The sequence below is a fragment of the Pecten maximus genome, chromosome 5 (genome assembly GCF_902652985.1).
Source record: "Pecten maximus chromosome 5, xPecMax1.1, whole genome shotgun sequence".
NCBI lineage: Eukaryota > Metazoa > Mollusca > Bivalvia > Pectinida > Pectinidae > Pecten > Pecten maximus.
Window position 1 is genome coordinate 4,727,703 of NC_047019.1, and position 24,534 is coordinate 4,752,236.

Genomic DNA, 24,534 nt, shown 5'->3' on the forward strand with positions numbered 1-24,534 from the left:
TTTGAATTTATATGTTGTTAACATGAAAAAAAAAGAAATAAATAAAAATAAAAATGAAAATAACATAAAATTTATTCATCGAGGAGTCTGAGTATATTTTGGTCCAAGTATGATTGTTTCCGAATAAATAATTTGGCCAGAAGGAGATTGTCAGAAAGCAATGCATTGTTTTTCTTCTTTATAAAATCCAATGTTAATACTTATAGGGAACAACCAACCAATTGAAAAAATATATTTTTGAAACATCCCCTATGTATAGAAAGTTGAGCCAAGGATAAAATGTCTGGCAGCCACTGATTGGCCAGTATGTTATGAAGTAAGAAAATAGATATGTAGCCTGATAGGTAACTTTCCATAAGAAATATTTATTTAAATTTCGTAAGTCTGATTGATTTTTTCCCCAAAATTTAAGGTATAAATAATTAACAGGTAAACATTTCAGATTTTTGAGAATTTTTCCTGCGAAATTCACCCATTTTCAAAATGGCTACCCTAGAGAAAATTTGAGCTGAAGGACCCAACTTTTTCTTTTGATTAGGTGTTATATGAGACCCTAAACTTTTGTTATAAACCATACTTGTCATATTGAATTCAAGAATTTGAATGAAATAATCCAAAACGTTAACACTAAAGTCTATGGAAAATCAATTGGTTGGTTGGTCCCTTATAAAACTATGAAATTTTAGCCGATCTAAATAAAATGACGCTCATTTGAGCCATGAATGTCATATGGATTTTGAGCTATGAGCAGCCTTTCACTAAATATTCATACTGATGATGTTTATAGGTCCCTGATTAACAAATATTGAATTTATTTAGGTTGATTATAATTTTCATGAATTTAAAAAAACGGAAAGATGATACTCTGTAATAAGTTCTTTGGTAAAATGTTATATGAATTCAGCATGTGATAGCTGGGAAACCCTAGAATGTGTTTATTTCCAATTTTGAATAATATTGTGTAATTGAAAGGCATTGTGAACATAGTTTTTGCTTTATTAAGTATACATTCTCTTATACAAGGTCTTATTGAATATCGCAAATCTTCACGATTATTATATTTCCGTTAATTGGAAAAAAAATATTGAAATGATGTTTGTAGTAAATTGTGAAAACGATTAAAGGGGAAACGGAATAGGAAACAAACATACCAAATATTGATCTTAAATCGAGATTTTTTGCACATTTTTAAAATGTGGTGAATGCATATTTAATATAGCTCATCACATGCACAAACAAAATATACATATACAAAACAATCGAGTATTTCTGAATATTGCAAAAATAATGATTGGACGTATTGGAAAGCCACTTCATCACTTTTGAAGCAAAGCATATTATCACAATTGGCGATTTGAAAATGTCTGTACACTGCACTGGACTCAATTGATGGCATATACAGAAAGAATATAATATTTGAACAATTTTAACAATATCACCAATGGTCGAAATATACATCATACACAATACATGATATTCCTATTTCCATAGACGACAACGTCACTTAAGATTAATTTAATTTAAAACATGATATACATATTTCCATAGCTGAAAAGCGTCACTTAAGAGATGTGCAATTGGTTGGATCTAGGACTGAGTAGAAGTCATGTTTGTAGAAATATCAAAGACCTTTAAACGTTTTTTTTCCTTCCAAACGTGCCACCCCTTATTATTTCAAACGTATTCACTTTTCAATGAGTCATAACTCCTTGTGCATATTTCAAATATGTCACTATTTCTTGTCCACCTTTCAAATGTTTAATCAATTGATGTGCTTAGTTTTATCCGCAGCTAAACAGATGATTATTTATTAAGTCTCGTACTTACTTAGCGATAGACGACTAGTTATTGTTAGTTGTTAGATACGTAAATAACAATATAACAACATCAACAAGTTTAAAGTACATGTAGTTATATGTGAAAAGGTATTCAACCAAATTGCTGGCTAAATATTTCATTGAAATGAATGAGTTGTTTTTGGTCATAATTAGATCAAATAGTATTCATAGTGTTCAGCTCAGTAGATTGTGATGTGAATAGTACAACACTTCTGTCTTTGTTACCAATTTGAAAATATTTTGAAATAGTGCCATTTGCTAGTCCCTTTCCAATACTTGTTAGTATTTATATGATCACAGTCGCTAAAGTATAAAAGATAATAATAATTTTCCCTTTTTATACACTATTTGTTGAAATCAATTTACATGAAAGGTTTTAAGGGAACAACCAACCAATTGAAAAAATATATTTTTGAAACAGCCCCTGTGTATAGAAAGTTGAGCCAAGGATAAAATGTCTGGCAGCCACTGATTGGCCAGTATGTTATGAAATGAGAAAATAGATATGTAACCTGATAGGTTAGGAAATGTTGATATAAATTTCGTAAGTCCGATTGATTTTTTTCCCCAAAAGGTTCACGTAATAATAATAAACAGGTAAACATTTAAGATTTTTGAGAATTTTTACTGCGAAATTCACCTATTTTCAAAATGGCTACCCTGGAGAAAATTTGAGCTGAAGGACCCAACTTTCTTTTTTGATTAGGTGTTATATGAAACCCTAAACTTTTGTTATAAACCATAATTGTCATATTGAATTCAAGAATTTGAATGAAATACTCCAAAACGTTAACACTAAAGTCTATGGGGAAACAATTGGTTGGTTGGTCCCTATTTAAGAGATTATTTCGAACGTCCTAGATCGTCAGCGGGACTTGATTGAATATACTTTACAGGTTTAATAGACATTGATATTGTCTTTGGCATCAACGTATTTCTTTTATTAGTTAATTGTTGAAATTTAACTGTTCCTTTTAATTTGATAATAGTTTTGTAAAATAATATAAGCAACGCCGTGACATTTCACTTACACTTATTTAGCTTCATAGAGTTCTTTTATACACATGTAATATATCTTTTGTATGATGATTTAAATAATTCGAAATTAATAAATCAATAAATCAATAAAACGATTATCCCAATTCAGCAGCCCAATTAAACATTTGATCTTTTTAACCTTAAATAACACTTTGCTCATTCGTGCTTGCAAACTGTACTTTTCAAAGCCCCTCTCCCTTCAAGCCATTCTTGTATCTTAAAAAATTTACATTTATGGAAATATATAGAAACAAATCATACCAAAAATTCAGACGGATGATTGAGATTTAAAAAATGGCAACAGCGCATAATTCCATTATGATGTTGACAGATGTAAGGTTATGGGTATCGCATTTTATCAACAAGTTCTAAACAATAAATCTCATGGAGATATTTAAGCATTGGACTGCTTTCAGTTGGAAGTTATGGGCTGATGAATGCCAACTGGACAAAGGCAAATTTAATGAAGCGCGCTAGCGCTTCATGTTGAATTTGCCTTTGTCCAGTTGGCATTCATCAGCTTATAACTTCCAACTAAAAGCAGTTCAATGCTTATATTTACATTTGACGATTTTTAAGGACTATATCCAGGAATTTTGCTCCGACGATGAATGAACAAATTATTATCGTCAAAGACGGAACAGCCTTTTCAACAGCCATCTTTCGTTATCGCCGACGTGACAATTATGACGTCACTATATGCATGACGTCATAATAAAAATTTGGAAGTTATGGACTCATAACTTCCAAGTGAGCTTGGTAAAGTTATATAGTGGGGCTGCAGTGTAAATGTAAATATTTAAGCATTGAACTGCTTTCTGTTGGAAGTTATGGGCTGATGAATGCCAACTGGACAAAAGCAAATTTAATGAAGCGCGCTAGCGCTTCATGTTGAAATTTCCTTTGTCCAGTTGGCATTCATCAGCCCATAACTTCCAACTGAAAGCAGTTCAATGCTTATATTTACATTTGACAACAATTTTTAAAGACTTTATCCAGGAAATTTGCTCCGACAATGAATGAACAAATTATTATCGTCAAAGACGGAACAGCCTTTTCAACAGCCATCTTTCGTTATCGCCGACGTGACAATTATGACGTCACTATATTAATATTTGGAAGTTATGGACTCATAACTTCCAAGTGAGCTTGGTAAAGTTATATAGTGGGGCTGCAGTTTAAATGTAAATATAAATGAATGATATTCAATATATATTACAGAATACCAATATATTATACTATTGGATATTTTACATTTCTTGATAGCTAATTCCTGCTTCCTCAACATTCAGTGTACGAATTGATGTTTAAACTAACCCATTACTTTCCATCCGTCAACATAAAATCAATTCCTATGCACTTAAGATATCTCAGATTGGCAATATATTATTTTATGAGTTTGGCATACGCACCATTTGCGAAAAAGCAATGCAATTTAAGAATTTTTACACTTTGGGATTACATAACTACAAATCATTCAATATATTGAGCAATGTGATTTAAATGGCTTTAAGTATTTTGTACATATTATAAACTATATGAGATTAACATTCACATCTTTCTCCGTCACTTCCGGAACGGAATCAAATGACTTCAAATGGCATTCGTCCCGAAAACACTGAAGTCTTTTTAGAGTCTCTATATCTTGGTATGAAGCGTTACTGAATTGTTTACAGAACATTTGGCTTTCAATACTCTGTCGCGTCCGATGACTTGAACAGCTTTTGTGACGACACAAACAATGTAGACGACCGTCTGAGTGCGCATGCGTTCCGCTACTTGATCCACATCCGGTAGAAACTTTTAACAATGTATCTTTGGTAGAGCCTTGATTCAATGGATTTTCTGTTTTTGATAAACGTCTGTTGTGTTTTTGGTAGAATGTGTCCAATACAATTGGTTTCTGTGGAAACAGATATCTCATTCCACTGGGTGTCGTTGATTGCTGCTCGTTTTTATTAATAAAAATTGCTTTTAATTTATAAAACGTTGGGAACGCTTCAAGATTGAGACAGCAACGGCAAAACGTACGTTTAAACGCATATCTGAATTTCCTAGATAGGACATTGTAGAGTATGGGATTGACGGTTGAGCTCAGGAAATAAAGAACACCTGTAAATAGAAAAAAAAAGAGAAAAATGTACTTTAAAACGGTATCAATAAATTACAATGGCATATTGTAGTAAAAACAGCAAATCATACATATTTGATAATTTATTTTAACAAGTAATGATGAGTACTAGTCATACCAAAATGTTAAGAAACCAAACAGTATAGACAGATTAAAGTATTAACAATAATAACTGTCACTTACTTACTTGTTAATGTAAATTTTGTAAATTTTATTTATTTACAACAATTGCGAAGCAAGTTATATTAACTTATATTAATCACGCTTGTTGGCCCGGTTGGCAACGCGCGAGGGTTCTTAATGTGGGAGGAAAACGGAGTACCCAGGGGGAAAACCCACGTGGTCGGGCAGGTGACCCCTTATCTTTTCACGTTAGATCGGGGAATCGGACCCCGGTCACCTTCAATAATGTAGGTGAAAGGCAAGTGTGTTACAACTGTGCCACCCAACAACCACTTACTTACTTAACTTACAGCAATATCTGGACGCTAAGTCAAGGTACAGCATATATCCAAAGGGACAACAAAGTAACTAATCGACTGCATTCCCTTTCCATTATGACACAAACGTATTAAATAAAGGGATTGTTTTTAGAAGAAAAATCGCAAATGGATTTCTGTGACGGAGGATGATTTGTCTAATATACCTATTATGTATTGATTATGTATGTATCACTGATCAAATCCTCACGTGATTGTTCGGTAATAATACCGACAAGAGCTGAAAATCCATTTCGGCCAGACTTTGACGAATCTTTATATCTACGATACTCGTTAAAGGAAGGGAAGTTTGGGCATTAATGTCCCCAAAGGCGTTTACTGTTGGAAAAAATCTCTTTATCTTGGTCATATTGCAATGTAACAAGATTGCAAGAGAAGATAGGCAAGTGTGAACATGAAGTCATTTAAGAATACACAGCTCTCACAACACGAACAACAATATACAACAATACACAAAAATACAAAGCCATCTCAACAACACGCAACTCTCACAACAATACACAACTGTCACAACAATACACAACTGTCACAACAATACACAACTCTCACAACAATACACAACTCTCACAACAATACACAACTCTCACAACAATACACAACTCTCACAACAACACACAACTCTCACAACAATACACAACAATACACAACTCTCACAACAATACACAACTCTCACAACAATACACAACTCTCACAACAATACACAACTGTCACAACAATACACAACACAAACTCTCACAACAATACACAACTCTCACAACAATACACAACTCTCACAACAATACACAACTGTCACAACAATACACAACTGTCACAATAATACACAACTGTCACAACAATACACAACTCTCACAACAACACACAACTCTCACAACAATACACAACTGTCACAACAATACACAACTGTCACAACTGTCACAACAATACACAACAATACACCAACTCTCACAACAATACACAACTCTCACAACAATACACAACTGTCACAACAATACACAACAATACACAACTCTCACAACAATACACAACTGTCACAACTGTCACAACAATACACAACTCTCACAACTGTCACAACAATACACAACTGTCACAACAATACACAACTCTCACAACAATACACAACAATACACAACAATACACAACTGTCACAACAATACACAACTCTCACAACTCTCACAACAATACACAACTCTCACAACAATACACAACAATACACAACTCTCACAACAATACACAACTCTCACAACAATACACAACTGTCACAACAATATACAACTGTCACAACAATATACAACTGTCACAACAATACACAACAATACACAACAATACACAACTCTTACAGCAATACACAACTCTCACAACAATACACAACAATACACAACTCTCACAACAATACACAACAATACACAACTGTCACAACAATACACAACTCTCACAACAATACACAACTGTCACAACAATACACAACAATACACAACAATACACAACTGTCACAACAATACACAACAATACACAACTCTCACAACAATACACAACTCTCACAACAATACACAACAATATACAACTGTCACAACAATACACAATACACAACTGTCACAACAATACACAACTGTCACAACAATACACAACTGTCACAACAATACACAACTGTCACAACAATACACAACTGTCACAACAATACACAACTCTCACAACAATACACAACTCTCACAACAATACACAACTCTTACAACAATACACAACTCTTACAACAATACACAACTGTCACAACAATACACAACTCTTACAACAATACACAACTGTTACAACAATACACAACTGTCACAACAATACACAACTGTCACAACAATACACAACTGTCACAACAATACACAACAATACACAACTGTCACAACAATACACAACTGTCACAACAATACACAACTGTCACAACAATACACAACTGTCACAACAATATACAACTGTCACAACAATACACAACAATACACAACAATACACAACTCTCACAACAATACACAACTGTCACAACAATACACAACTCTAACAACAATACACAACTGTCACAACAATACACAACTCTTACAACTGTCACAACAATACACAACTCTTACAACAATACACAACTGTCACAACAATATACAACTCTCACAACAATACACAACTCTCACAACAATACACAACTGTCACAACAATACACAACTGTCACAACAATACACAACTGTCACAACAATACACAACTGTCACAACAATATACAACTGTCACAACAATACACAACTCTCACAACAATACACAACTCTCACAACAATACACAACTCTTACAACAATACACAACTCTTACAACAGTCACAACAATACACAACTCTTACAACAATACACAACTGTCACAACAATACACAACTGTCACAACAATACACAACTCTTACAACGATACACAACTGTCACAACAATACACAACTCTCACAACAATATACAACTCTTACAACAATACACAACTCTTACAACTGTCACAACAATACACAACTCTTACAACAATACACAACTGTCACAACAATACACAACTCTCACAACAATACACAACTCTTACAACAATACACAACTGTCACAACAATACACAACTGTCACAACAATACACAACTCTCACAACAATACACAACTCTCACAACAATACACAACTCTCACAACAATACACAACTCTCACAACAATACACAACTCTCACAACAATACACAACAATATACAACTGTCACAACAATACACAACTGTCACAACAATACACAACTGTCACAACAATACACAACTGTCACAACAATACACAACTGTCACAACAATATACAACTCTCACAACAATACACAACTCTCACAACAATACACAACTCTCACAACAATACACAACTCTCACATCAATACAAAATAATACACAACTGTCACAACAATACACAACTCTTACAACAATACACAACTGTCACAACAATACACAACTCTTACAACAATACACAACTGTCACAACAATACACAACTGTCACAACAATACACAACTGTCACAACAATACACAACTGTCACAACAATATACAACTGTCACAACAATACACAACAATACACAACTCTCACAACAATACACAACTCTCATAACAATACAGAACTCTCACAACAATACACAACTCTCACAACAATACACAACAATACACAACTCTCACAACAATACACAACTGTCACAACAATACACAACTCTCACAACAATACACAACTGTCACAACAATACACAACTCTTACAACAATACACAACTGTCACAAACAATACACAACTCTTACAACAATACACAACTCTCACAACAATACACAACTCTCACAACAATACACAACTCTCACAACAATACACAACTCTCACAACAATACACAACAATACACAACAATACACAACCTTCACAACAATACACAACTCTCACAACAATACACAACTGTCACAACAATACACAACTCTTACAACAATACACAACTGTCACAACAATATACAACTGTCACAACAATACACAACAATACACAACTGACACAATAATACACAACTCTCTCAACAATACACAACTGTCACAACAATACACAACTATCACAACAATACACAACTCTCACAACAATACACAACTGTCACAACAATACACAACAATACACAACTGTCACAACAATACACAACAATACACAACTGTCACAACAATACACAACTGTCACAACAATACACAACTCTCACAACAATACACAACCCTCACAACAATACACAACTCTCACAACAATACACAACTGTCACAACAATACACAACAATACACAACTCTCACAACAATACACAACTGTCACAACAATACACAACTGTCACAACAATACACAACTCTCACAACAATACACAACTGTCACAACAATACACAACCCTCACAACAATACACAACTCTCACAACAATACACAACCCTCACAACAATACACAACTCTCACAACAATACACAACTCTCACAACAATACACAACTGTCACAACAACACACAACAATACACAACTGTCACAACAATACACAACTCTCACAACAATACACAACTGTCACAACATTACACAACAATACACAACTCACAACAATACACAACTGTCACAACAATACACAAACTGTCACACAACAAACATACACAACTTCCAACAATACACAACTTCACAACAATACACAACTGTCACAACAATACACAACTTCAACAAACAAATACAAACAAATACACAACTCTCACAACAAACACAAACGTCACAACAAACAAACACAACTGTCACAACATAACAACTCTCAACAACAACAACTCTACAACAAACAACTCTCACAACAATACACCAAACCTCACAACAATACAACAACTTCACAACAATACACAACTCTCACAACAATACACAATTCTCACAACAATCACAGCTCTCACAACAATACACAACGTCACAACAAACCCACTCACAACAATGTACAACAACTTCAACAACATACAACTCTCACAACAATCACAACTGTCACAACAATACACAACCGCATACACAACTTACAACAAAAACAAACTCTCACACAAGCTACACAACAACCACTCTCACAACAATACACAACGTCACAACAATACACAACTTACAACAACAATAACAACTTCACAACCCAACAACAACACAACTGTCCAACAATCAACAATACACAACTCTCACAACAACACACAACTTGCCAACAACACACTGTCACAACATACAGACCACTCTACAATCAATACAACTAATACAACTCTACACAACTGTCACAACATACACAACTGTCACAACAATACACACTAACACAATTCAATTCACAACAATACCACAACTTCCACAAAACACCAACTTCATCACAACTCTCACAACAATACACAACTCTCACAACAACACACAACTGTCACAACAATACACAACAACACTCAAACACAACTTCACAACCATTACAACACAACACAACTGCTCACAACAATACACAACTGTCACAACAATACACAACTTCAACACAACTCTCACAAAAAACACCAACTCTCACAACAACACACAACGTCTACAACAAACACAACGTCACAACAACAATCACACAACTCATCAACAAACACAACTGCATCACAACAAACACAATCACACACAACAATAAACGCAACAACAATACACACACGCTCACAACAACACAACTGCACAACAATACACAACTCTCACAAAATACACAACTGTCACAACAACACACACTTCAGACAAACACGTAAACATACACAACTTCACACAACACAACGACAACTAATCACACTAAACTAACCACAACCACACAACACAAACACAAACAAACACAACGTCCAACAACAAATACACAATTAAACAATAACAACTGTCACAACAATACACATAACTCTACAAAAAACTCACAACAATACACAACTTCACAACAATACACCAACTGTCAACAAACAAACATAACAACAATCACACTGTCACAACAATACACAAAATCAATACAACAACAATACACAACTCTACACACAACAACTTACAAACTCTCACAACAAACAATACAACACACAACTGTCACAACAATACACAACATACACAACTTTACACAACAATAACACAACCTCACAACAAACACAACTTCACAACAAACCACTTTCACAACAAACAATACAACGTCAACATACACAACTGTCACAACACACACTCACAAAATACACAAGCAACAACATACACAACTCTTACACACAACATCACAACCACAACAAGTCACAGCTCCACAACAATACACAACTGTCACAACAATACAAAAAAAATACACCAACTTCACAACATATACACAACTCTCACAACAACACACTCAAAACTACAACTTCTCACAAACAATTAACCAAATCACAACAATACACACAACCATAACACACTCTACACAACAATCACAACAAACTTCACGAACAATACAAGAAAACACTTCACAAACAAATTACAAACTGCTTCACAACACCCAACACAACTCTCACAACTATCACAACAACACAACAGTCTCACAACAACACACAACTGTCACAACAACACATAAACAAAACAACTGTCACAACATAACAACAACTCTACAACAAGCTACAACAATCTACACAACTTCACAACAAACTCACACACACAAGCCAACACAACACACAATCACAACAATACCATCAAACACACTCACAACAATTACAACAATACACTAACAACACAACACACAACGTCACAACAATACACAACTCTACAACAACACAAAACATACACAAACTCTGACACAACAACAACTCTCACAACAAACACAACTGTCACAACAAAACAATAAACACAACTGCACAACTAAAATACACAACTCTAACAACAAACTGCACAACATACACAAACACAACACTTACAACAACATCACAACAATACAACTTCACAACAAACACTGTCACACATACACAACAACACACAACTGTCACATACACACACAACAAACACAACTGTCACAACAAACACAACTCTTACAACAAACAAACCATCACAACTGTCACAACAACACAACCTCACAACAAACACAAACGCCAAACAATACACACAACGTCTACAACACAACAAACACAACTCACAAACAATACACAACTCCCACAATACACAACGTACATACACATCACCACAACTGTCACAACAAACAACGGCAAACAATACCACAACTTAACACATACACAACTGTCACAACAATACACAACTTCAACACAAACGACAACAACTTCACAACAAACAACTTCACAACATACACAACTAAGTACAACAATACACAACTCTCACAACAACATACAAACAACTGTCACAACAATACACAATCAAATACACAACTCACAACAAGACAACTCCACAACAAGTACAACAACCTTCACAACAATACACAACCGTCACAACAACACACTTCAAACAAACACTCACAACAATACCAAACTCTCACAACAATACACAACTGTCCAACATACAACTACAAACAAACAACCAACTTCACAAACAATAAACACAACTGTCAAACAAACAAACTACAACAAACTACTGCACAACAATACAAACTTCCACAACAATACACAACTCACAACAACTACACACAACGTCAAACATACAACCTCACAAATACACACACCAACTTCACAACAATACACAACTTCACACAATACACAACTGTCACAACAATACACAATCACCTCACTACACAACAATACACAACTCTCCACAAACAACTTCACCAACCCACAACTACAAACTGTCACAACAATACACAACTGTCACAACAATACACAACTGTCACAACAATACACAACAATACACAACTGTCACAACAATACACAACAATACACAACAATACACAACTGTCACAACAATACACAACAATACACAACAATACACAACTGTCACAACAATACACAACAATCACAACTCACACTTCACAACCACAATACAAATACACAACTCTCACAACAATACACAACTCACAACAATACACAACTTCACAACAAAACACCACAACAAACACAACTCTCACAACACACTCACAACATCACAACTCTCACAACAATACACAACCTTCAAACAACAACTCCAACACACAACTTCACAAACAATACACAACTGTCACAACAACACAACTGTCACAACAATACACAACTGTCACAACAATACACAACAACACACAACTGTCACAACAATACACAACTCTTACAACAACACAAAACTCTCACAACTCTCACAACAATACACAGCTCTCACAACAATACACAACTGTCACAACAATACACAACCCACAACAATACACAACTTCACAACAACAACCACAACACCTCTCAACAACACATACACACGTCACAACAATACAACACAAAACGTACAACAACTGTCACAACAATACACAACTCTCACAACAATACACAACTCACACATACAACAATACACAACATCTGTCACAAAACATACACAAACTGTCACACAATACACAACTGTCACAACAAGTACACAACACCACAAATACAACACACAATACAGCACAATACAACAAACTTCACAACAACACAACACTCAAAAAACACACCTCACAACAACACACTTCACAACAATACAACCAACTCGTCACAACAATACACAACTCTCACAACAAACCCTCAACCCACCAACAAGACAACTGGTCACCAACAATACACACTCTAAACAAACATACACCAACTCAAACTTCACCAACCATCAACCCAACAACAATACACAACTGTCACAAACCCCACAACCCAACAACACTCTCCACAACAATCACACTAAAACTGTCACAACAATACACAACTGTCACAACAATACACAACTGTCACAACAATACACAACTGTCACAACAATACACAACTGTCACAACAATACAACTACAAACACAACTCTACACAACAATACACAACTCTCACAACAATACACAAACTCTCACAACAATACACCAACTCTACAACATACACACAACTCACAACACACTCACAAACATACAAAATCACAACATACATTAACAAACTCTCACAACAATACACAACTCTCAAATACACAACACATACACACTTCACAACAATACACAACTTCACAACAATACACACAACTGTCACAACAATACACAACAACTGTACGCACAAATAACAACTTCACAACAATACACAACTCTCAACAAACCAATACACAACTCTCACAACAATACACAACTCCACAACAATACACAACTCTTACACAATCACAACTTACAACAATACACAACTGTCACAACAACCAACTACAACAATACAAACTCTACAACAATACACAACTGTCACAACAAGACAAACAACAAACACAACTTTCACAACACATTACACAACTCTCACAACAAACACAACTCTCACAACAACAATACACAACTGCACAATACACAATCACAACAACCAAACTTCTACAACATACAAACACATATCACAAACCAACTTCACAACAATACACAACTCTTACAAAATACACAACTGCATAACATCAAACAACTGTCACAAAACAATACAACAAACAAACTTCCAACAATACACACTACACAACAATACACAACTCTTCACAACAATACACAACTGTCACAACAATACACAACTGCAATACAATACACACTACAACAAACACAACGTCCACAACATAACACAACTGTCACAACAATACACAAATTCACAACCAACTGTCACAACCAATACACAACTTCACAACAACACACAACGTCACAACATACACACAACAATACACAACCACTCACAACAATACACAACTTCACAAACAATACACAAATGTCACACAATACACAACTCGTCACACAATACACAACTCTACAACAAGACACTAGTCACAACAATACACAACAATACACAACTGTCACAACAATACACAACTCACAACAATACACAACTGTCACAACAATACACAACTCACAACAATACACAACTGTCACAACAATACACAACTCTCACAACAATACAAAACTCTCACAACAATACAAACTCTCACAACCACAACTCTCACAACAATACACACTGTCAACAACAATAAACAACCAACCCTCACAACAATAAACAAAACTGTGTCACAACATACACAACTCTCACAACAATAAACACAACTGTCACACCCACACAAACACAACCATCACAACAATACACAACTGTCACACAATACACAACCTCACAACAATAACCAACTCGCACAACAAGACACAACTGTCACAACAATAGCACAAAAATACACAACTTCACAACATACACAACGCACACACAATACACAACTGGTCACAACATACACAAACCCTCACAACAATACACAACTCTCACAACGATACTTCACTCTCTCTCACAACAATACAAAACTGTCACACCAATACACACTGGCACAACATACCACTGTCACGACAATACAACAACTGTCACAACAATACACAACTCTTACAAACATACACACTCTCACAACAATACACAACTGGTCACAAACTCAAACAATACACAACTGTCACAACAATACACAACCCTCACAACAATACAAAACTTCAAACAATACAAACTTCACAACATACAAACTGTCACAACATACACAACTCACAACAATACACAACGTCACAACAACACAACTCACAACATACACAACTCTCACACAATACACAACTCACACAAACACAACCTCACAACAATACACAACTGTCACAACAAACAAACAAACACAAGCACAACAAACACAACTTACAACAAACACAACGTCCACAACAATCACAAACAAACAACCCTCACAAAAACAAACTCACAACAATGCACAACAAACACAACGTCACAACAATACACAACTCACCACAACACACAAACCTAAACAACAACTTCACAACAATACACACCCTCCAACCCAACCAAACTTACAACATACACAACCTCACAACAAACACAACCAAACAAACCTCACAAAATACACAACTGTCACAACAAACACAACTCCACAAACTTCAAAAAACACAACTGTCACAACAATACACAACTCTCACAACAATACACAACTCTCACAACAATACACAACTCTCACAACAATACACAACTCTCACAACAATACACAACTGTCACAACAATACACAACTGTCACAACAATACACAACTGTCACAACAATACACAACTGTCACAACAATACACAACTCTCACAACAATACACAACAATACAAAACTGTCACAACAATACACAACTCTCACAACAATACACAACTGTCACAACAATACACAACTGTCACAACAATACACAACTCTCACAACAATACACAACTGTCACAACAATACACAACTCTCACAACAATACACAACTCTCACAACAATACACAACTCTCACAACAATACACAACTGTCACAACAATACACAACTGTCACAACAATACACAACTCTCACAACAATACACAACTGTCACAACAATACACAACAATACACAACTGTCACAACAATACACAACTCTCACAACAATACACAACTCTCACAACAATACACAACTCTCACAACAATACACAACTCTCACAACAATACACAACTCTCACAACAATACACAACTCTCACAACAATACACAACTCTCACAACAATACACAACTCTCACAACAATACACAACTCTCACAACAATACACAACAATACAAACTGTCACAACTCTCACAACAATACACAACTCTCACAACAATACACAACTCTCACAACAATACACAACTCTCACAACAATACACAATACACAACTCTCACAACAATACACAACTGTCACAACAATACACAACTGTCACAACAATACACAACTCTCACAACAAATACAATGTCACAACTACAAAACCACACAATCAACTCACAATACAACTTCAACAATAACAACTCACAACAAATCAACATTACAAAATACCAACTGCACATACCAATTCAAAATACCAACTTCAACATACATACACAATCAAACAAAACAAACTTCAACATACAAAACTCAAAAAACCTCACAACGATACACAACTCTCACAACAATACACAACTGTCACAACAATACACAACTCTCACAACGATACACAACTCTCACAACAATACAAAACTGTCACAACAATACACAACTCTCACAACTCTCACAACAATACACAACTCTCACAACAATACACAACTCTCACAACAATACACAACTCTTACAACAATACAAAACTGTCACAACAATACACAACTCTCACAACGATACACAACTCTCACAACAATACAAAACTGTCACAACAATACACAACTCTCACAACTCTCACAACAATACACAACTCTTACAACAATACACAACTCTCACAACAATACACAACTGTCACAACAATACACAACTCTTACAACAATACACAACTGTCACAACAATACACAACTCTCACAACAATACACAACTGTCACAACAATACACAACTGTCAAACAATACACAACAATACACAACTGTCACAACAATACACAACTCTCACAACAATACACAACTCTTACAACAATACACAACTGTCACAACAATACACAACAATACACAACTGTCACAACAATACACAACAATACACAACAATACACAACTGTCACAACAATACACAACTGTCACAACAATACACAACTCTCACAACAATATACAACATTTCACAACTCTCACAACAATACACAACTGTCACAGCAATACACAACTCTCACAACAATATACAACATTACACAACTCTCACAACAATGCACAACTCTCACAACAATATACAACAATACACAACTGTCACAACAATACAAAATAATACACCAACTCTCACAACATCACATAACGCTTACAACAATACACAAACCTCACAACAATACACAGCTCTCACAACCGTTTACAACTATCACAATACACAACAATACACAACAAATTAGTTAAGACAACAATATGAAAAATGACGTGTATTATTTATTATTCAAGGGTGTTCGGGTACCGTTTTTTTCTGAGATCATACGCGAGCTGTTATGTCAAATATAGGTACATTATTTTTTCCCGAAAACCAGATGAATATACATGTACATGTCTTTGGGAGTCTGATAATTATCATTACAAATAACTCTGTGCTAAAAATCCTCACAAATTCAGTCCCATTATCAAATACCCTATCTAGTTTTAACATATGATTTTGTATTAAACACCTTCACCATTGCTAAATCGTACGTTACCTCTACCTCTTATTCTGAACCTGAACCAAATAAATAATCCTGTACTAACCTGACCCTTTATCGACATTGTGTACTTACCTGACACGTAGAAGAGTTTGCTGTGTATCTCGATATCCTCCGGTGTCCAAGTCTTTATATACAGAGAGGTTAATCTCTGGGCGTGGAACGGTGCCCAGCAAACAAAAAAAGCTACCACAACTGCAACTACAAAAAAAAAAAAAAAATAGAATTGAGACAAACGTATTATATTAAATAATGAAAAGTTATCAACTTCTTTTCCAGATGTTATATAATGCATGGCGAACTCAGTCGGCTTTCAACTGCATTGGATTACATAACTGGTTGATCTCAAATGGCTTTACCTGATAAATAAACTGGACTTCATTTCATACTTTTATCACATTTGCTGTCTCCATTGAACCATTATACGTTCCTGGGTAAGTACCAAATGAAAAATTAAACAACTGTATATCTAAGCCGATTGAAATAGAATATGAACAATCTTTACTGTCGTTAAAATTGAAAAGGTTTCCTCTTGAATGTTGGCATTTCAAGTAAAAATTAAAATACTAAATTATGCATTATGTCAATTTTGTTGCTGCTGTAGTGTCATTGCCACAGCTCTCAACTTGAGATTGTGGGCTCAGTTACATTTTATATCAATGTACGATGTAGATGGACAGTTTAGCAATGACAACAAAAGCAAACTATTTTTCATTGATCCCTCTTTAAATGATGTCATGCCTCCTTAACGCGGTTCCAAATGCATAAATAATTCGTTAATTCTTCGACATTTTCTTGTTTTCTTATTTCTGAAAAAGCGATGGCATTGTCTTTCACACCATACGTAACAGCATTATTAGTGCTTATGGTTTTTGTGGAGTGTAATATTTTGCTTGGTGGTATCTCCTTTTCTGATAAGTCAGGTTTACGCCAATCGACCTACACAAAGGCTACCTTGAAAGACACAACCTCGTGATCACTAATAGTTGAAGATTGTTTGCATTGACAGATATGCATCACAGGACTGTTGTACGATATAATGATGTCTTTTATCTCATAGACTGTCAATATTGCAATTAAAGCAGATTATAAATGTAGCCAAGTACATAAACACTCTTACATCATGACTACAGTGCTATGTTTACAGTTTTTTTTTGTATATTTGATGTATTGATATATTTTAGTGTTTTCATCATGCTCCTAGTAGTCAGCAAGTTGTTTATATGAAAGGAAAATAGTTCCCTAAATCATACAATTTCCCCCATTGGACCGATAACAATCACACTGACTGAACGTTGGTTTTAACATATCCAGATAACTCCTAATTTGAATCAGAAATCTGGCATTTATCACATTGCCGCTTGAATCGGTGCCATTGTAGTTATTTACAAGCGTTTTATTAACAGTTTGATACTCTCGAGACCATTACTTCAATAATGGTCTGCGTTAATGGTGTGTTTTCGTGTTATCAGTGAGCTGGAGTATATATTTGTGCACGTTTTTGGTCCGATATATCCATTCATTGACAAGACAGCGTGATGGTCATCAATACCCAGGAGGCACGGTTGCCGTATAAGGGCATTTTCGTGACGTCTAAAAATCCTGCCATAATACTGGAATATTGGGGTCTGAACATGATTTGGCAACGCTTGGTTAAAAAAACTCTGAAGAGAACAAACTCTTATTTTGTCTTCTCAATGCCTGCAACAAAGATGGCGGCAGGGCATCACAATGAATTGCAGCATGTTTTACTTTCAAACTTTATACACATAACTTATTGGGAAAATGTTAAAATGCAATTTGGAAAACTCTTTACCTATGCGACTGTTTATTAATTGTCCGTACCTTCGAAAGAGCAGTGTAGTACGGTACAGATGTACTTCCAGTGCTGCGATATTTACAGGGGTTTTACATTTCATATTGCCAATGTCTTCAGAAAGAATAAAACATACTGATATCTGATATTACAAAATCTGAAATATCTTTTATCATCATGAATTTTTACAGGTAGTTCAGGTATGTTATTTGTGGAACTCCGAGTAACAGGTTATGAGATTGTGCCCTCCTAATAATTGTGCCCCAGACACTCATAAGTGTTCATATTTAGAAACATGCAGTGAAATATATGCAGTGAAATATGGCTGGTGATCTTTTGTCACAGACATATGGAGAAAAATTAAGAAACTTGAGATACACCTTTCTGATTCTATTTTATTAAAAGCGAATGTTTCATCTATAATTGTTTTTGACTTTTTAGCTAAGTGTTAATATAAACAGTTGCTTTATTGCTTCCGGCCAAAAGATATAAAGTAATTCTATGTTAGGTTTTACTTTCTCTCTCTCACCTGTTTTGACCTTTGATGTTTATGGCCTTTCAATAAATTTAATTCATGCCCAATATTGCCAAGTCAATTTTCAATGACAATGTCATGAGTGTTCAGTTGTTTTCCTCTAACAGTTGTTATGTTACATCCCAACCCGATTACTTGGTAAACGTTCAGATACAGTCGTCCTTGCTAAATTGTACATATGAGTAATACTTTTGTCTAAAGCTGCTGTTGTCACAGAATCTTATGTTTTAAGCATTTTCTTTTTTCTTTCTTAACACATTTTTTTGCTGACATAATCAAATCAGAAATTGTCAATGTAACATAATTAGCTTATCATCTTACTTCGTATATTATATATGCTTTTTAGATTTCTATAGTTTACATCTGCGCTGTAGTGCCACTGTATACATATGACTAAGAATCGAAAAGAGTACGGATACGTAAGTGAGATGAATTTTAACAATCAATGCAAGTCACACTTGACCCTTGTTTGAACCGAGAAGATAAAAAAAAAGTTGCTTCATTTATACCCGTAAAATTAATACTGTATATCTTATCACGTTTTGGGCAAAATCGAATAAATGTGAAGGCAAATCGTCTCATATAATTCATCACACAAACACGCTATGCATGTATCTGAAGATTATTAGTCCCCGATAAAACATCATAGTTGACCAACAATACCATGTATCCATCCAGGTCGTCATGTAAACCAATATCTAGCAGCGGTATATCAAACAGCAACAACAAGCATGCCTGTCGCTGGCATATCTTGTCCATGACGACCGCATAACTCAGTTTTCGAATTAAGCGGACATGCATCCACAGTGTGTCGCAATTAAGAAACAATGACGTTTATAATAACGACAATCATTCGGAGTTTGTCCTTACAAAACACTTGTACACAAGAAAAGTGCAAACGAAGAAAAAATTTGAACTGATTCTTGGATAAAATCTGTTTTTTTCGCTAGCTGTTTTCTACGGATTTTATTTCAAAGGGACCGTTCAAGGAGAAAGCACGCAAGAAGTTCCCGTCGTGTGAAAGGGAGCACGCACTGACTACGGGTTGTTCCACCAACGCAACATTCCGGAGGTTTTAGGAGATTCACTTTATTATATTTTCTGGTCGTTATCATTTTTTGCGCATGTGGCAAGGCGTGGAAATGTAAATACATTTTTAAAACTGCCTTCCTTTTCTGATTACAGGCTAATGAACGGCCACTATTGTGGTTCATGCTAATTTCGTTTAATGCATTGGGCGTTAATAGGCCTATCATAACCAGCAAAGGAACGCAGTTTGATGCTTAAATAAACCTTGTATTAAAACATCTCGGTGCATTCGATAAACACAATAATTACTTCCCCTCTATACAAGATACAGTTATTTTAATGAACATTTTAAATTGATAGACATTCTTATTTATTTTAAAGATCGTTTCAGGAAAATGTTCTACATATGTTTTACTATCTGAGTATTTCCAACCTACAACAATAGAATAGTAATACATTAAGTTTTCGTTTCTGATCACGTATTACCTGCACCTCCAAACAACGATATCAGGAAAAGCAATCAATTTACTAAATTGCAAATGCCGTGCAAATATAAAGATCTCAAACAAATTACTTTCAGAAATAATGGAACACATACATTTCAACGTGTCGAATAAAATGCTCTTTTCGACGTTTTGCCTCTGATATAGTAGAAATGTGAGAATTTACAGTGGAAAATAAATCGATTTCAATCAGGCCCCGATATTACCTTAAAAGAAAATGGTTTTCAGTTCACTAGTTTTACTTACGAGGAAGGGTTTAAGTTTACAGCAATTTTCGAGCTCGATATGTTCTCTACTGTCTTTTTTATGTAACATAAGTATCACCTTATCGAGTTCCTTAGCTCAGGGTTGTTTCCCTTGGTAGTTAATTCCATAGTATTCGTCTTTTACCTGTTCTGGATATTAACACTAATAATTATCACCCCTAGACAGGGGGCCGCGGTGGCCGAGTGGTTAAGGTGTCCTGACACTTTAACACTAGCCCTCCACCTCTGGGTTGCGAGTTCGAAACCTACGTGGGGCAGTTGCCATGCAGGTACTGACCGTAAGCCGGTGGTTTTTCTCCGGGTACTCCGGCTTTCCTCCACCTCCAAAACCTGGCACGTCCTTAAATGACCCTGGCTGTTAATAGGACGTTAAACAAAAAACAAACAAACCTTCCTAGACAGAGTTAGGTCAACTATTACTACTCTGTAAACATGTCATCGGCATGGCAGGATATTTGAAAACCAAACACCGTATATACGTAACATTATGTGACAACACCAAGCTTGTATCTGTTTAACACGGATTTGGTCATTTCCCCCTATATATAATGTATTCACATCATGGATGTTTTAAGTATTCAAAACTTAAGAAATAGTGATCATACTTGCTCCATGCATTCTAGGAAAAGACAAAAAAAGTACGTTTTAATTTTTCCTGTTGACAGTTCAAAGCACGCCATTTCCTTTCTATAATACTTCCCGCTGAATATAAAATCTTTCCTTTCTATAATACTTCCCGCTGAATATAAAATCGGTCAGAGCTCCCTCGATTATTATGCCAGACGTAATATAATATATTTGCTATTTTAGAAAACAGAAACACTCCTCTAGACTTTTATTTGTATCCCTGGCTGAAATTTCCATCTGGTTACAATATGGAATAAAAATGACCTGTAGGTCACTTACGCACAGAGCTGCATTGGCTTGCGCCATGCATTCTGGGAAGAGACAAATGAAGTAGGTATCTGCAGTAGATATTTTTAAGGTCAAACCCTTTTGATGTATTTTTTTTTATCTATTTTAATTATTCTCCCAAAACTGATTCACATTACGTCATAAGATTGATAAGCCCAAGCTATTTCTTTCAACTCCACCAAACATATCTCATTCAAAGAAAAACTGGATAGATTTTTCCAAGAAGAAGTTTATTTTGGTATGAAGCCATTTTTTTAAAATCCCTTGATGCTTTCATCTTATATATTACTAAACAGTTTCCTTAAAACTGACCTGGCGAAATGCGGGTTGCGTGACAATTTTAACTTAAGATATACTAGAAGGGAATTGATCGTGAAGAATGAAGTTCTAGGTTATCGGATAGCCAACGTACAGCAACCAGCTGGAATCACATTTCTTAACGAAACGGGGAAATACTGTACTACGTTTTAGACATATTTATGAATTGGATGTCCATCCGTGTTAATGACCTATTCCAATTGACCGGCGACGAACATAGTTCATTCCACAACTTTAGAAATGTCAATGAGTTTTAAAGTGACTGTGAATTTGGCTTCAATACTTCCTCATGAATGATGATTGATACAATATACCAAATGGAGTTTTGGTTTAGTTTATTTTGTTTAGCGTCTTATTAACAGCCAAGGTCCTTAAACAGACTAACTGTATAAAGTTACTAATTTTTTATTTTAATTATTATCATTTTACACTTGGTATGCAAATATTTTCATCGCAAACTGAAGATAGCAAATGATCAAACCGGAAGTGACGTTTTCTAGTTTTCGCTGCTTCTCAATATTCTGATTATATACTTTATGTGGGTACATAGTACTTTTTACAACACAAGTAAGACTTTCGCTTTAAAAACGTTTTTAGCTGTAGAAATGCTTCATCATAATATCTTTGGATCAGAAAAAAGTATTAGTACACAAGAGCGATGCAACTACATTGTATATAGAACACGGTAAAGAATGGACAAAATATATTGCAACATCAGAAATACGAATCACATGAGTATAGCATGGAGTCAACATACAGGAGTAAATATATTTGAGTTTTCATAAAAATGGTTGAGAGCAAGTTTGGTATAAAAAAATGATTAAGAGCATGTTTGGTATAAAAATGGTCGAGAACATGTGTAATGAAAAATGGTTGAGGATATGG

The 24,534-nt window shown here is 35.0% G+C and overlaps 1 protein-coding gene across 1 annotated transcript in view; it reads right to left on the bottom strand.

Annotated features, from left to right (window-relative positions):
- Positions 1–4,062: 4,062 nt before the first annotated feature.
- LOC117326925 (pyrokinin-1 receptor-like) overlaps positions 4,063–24,534 on the bottom strand; it is an 80,541-nt gene continuing 60,069 nt past the window's right edge. Inside the window, exons 3-4 of the mRNA XM_033883730.1 lie at positions 18,343–18,468; positions 4,063–4,988 (exon numbers count right to left, since the gene is read on the bottom strand). Of these exons, the coding sequence (XP_033739621.1) occupies positions 4,411–4,988; positions 18,343–18,468 (704 nt within the window). The 3' untranslated portion in view covers positions 4,063–4,410. The remainder of the gene's footprint in view (positions 4,989–18,342; positions 18,469–24,534) is intronic.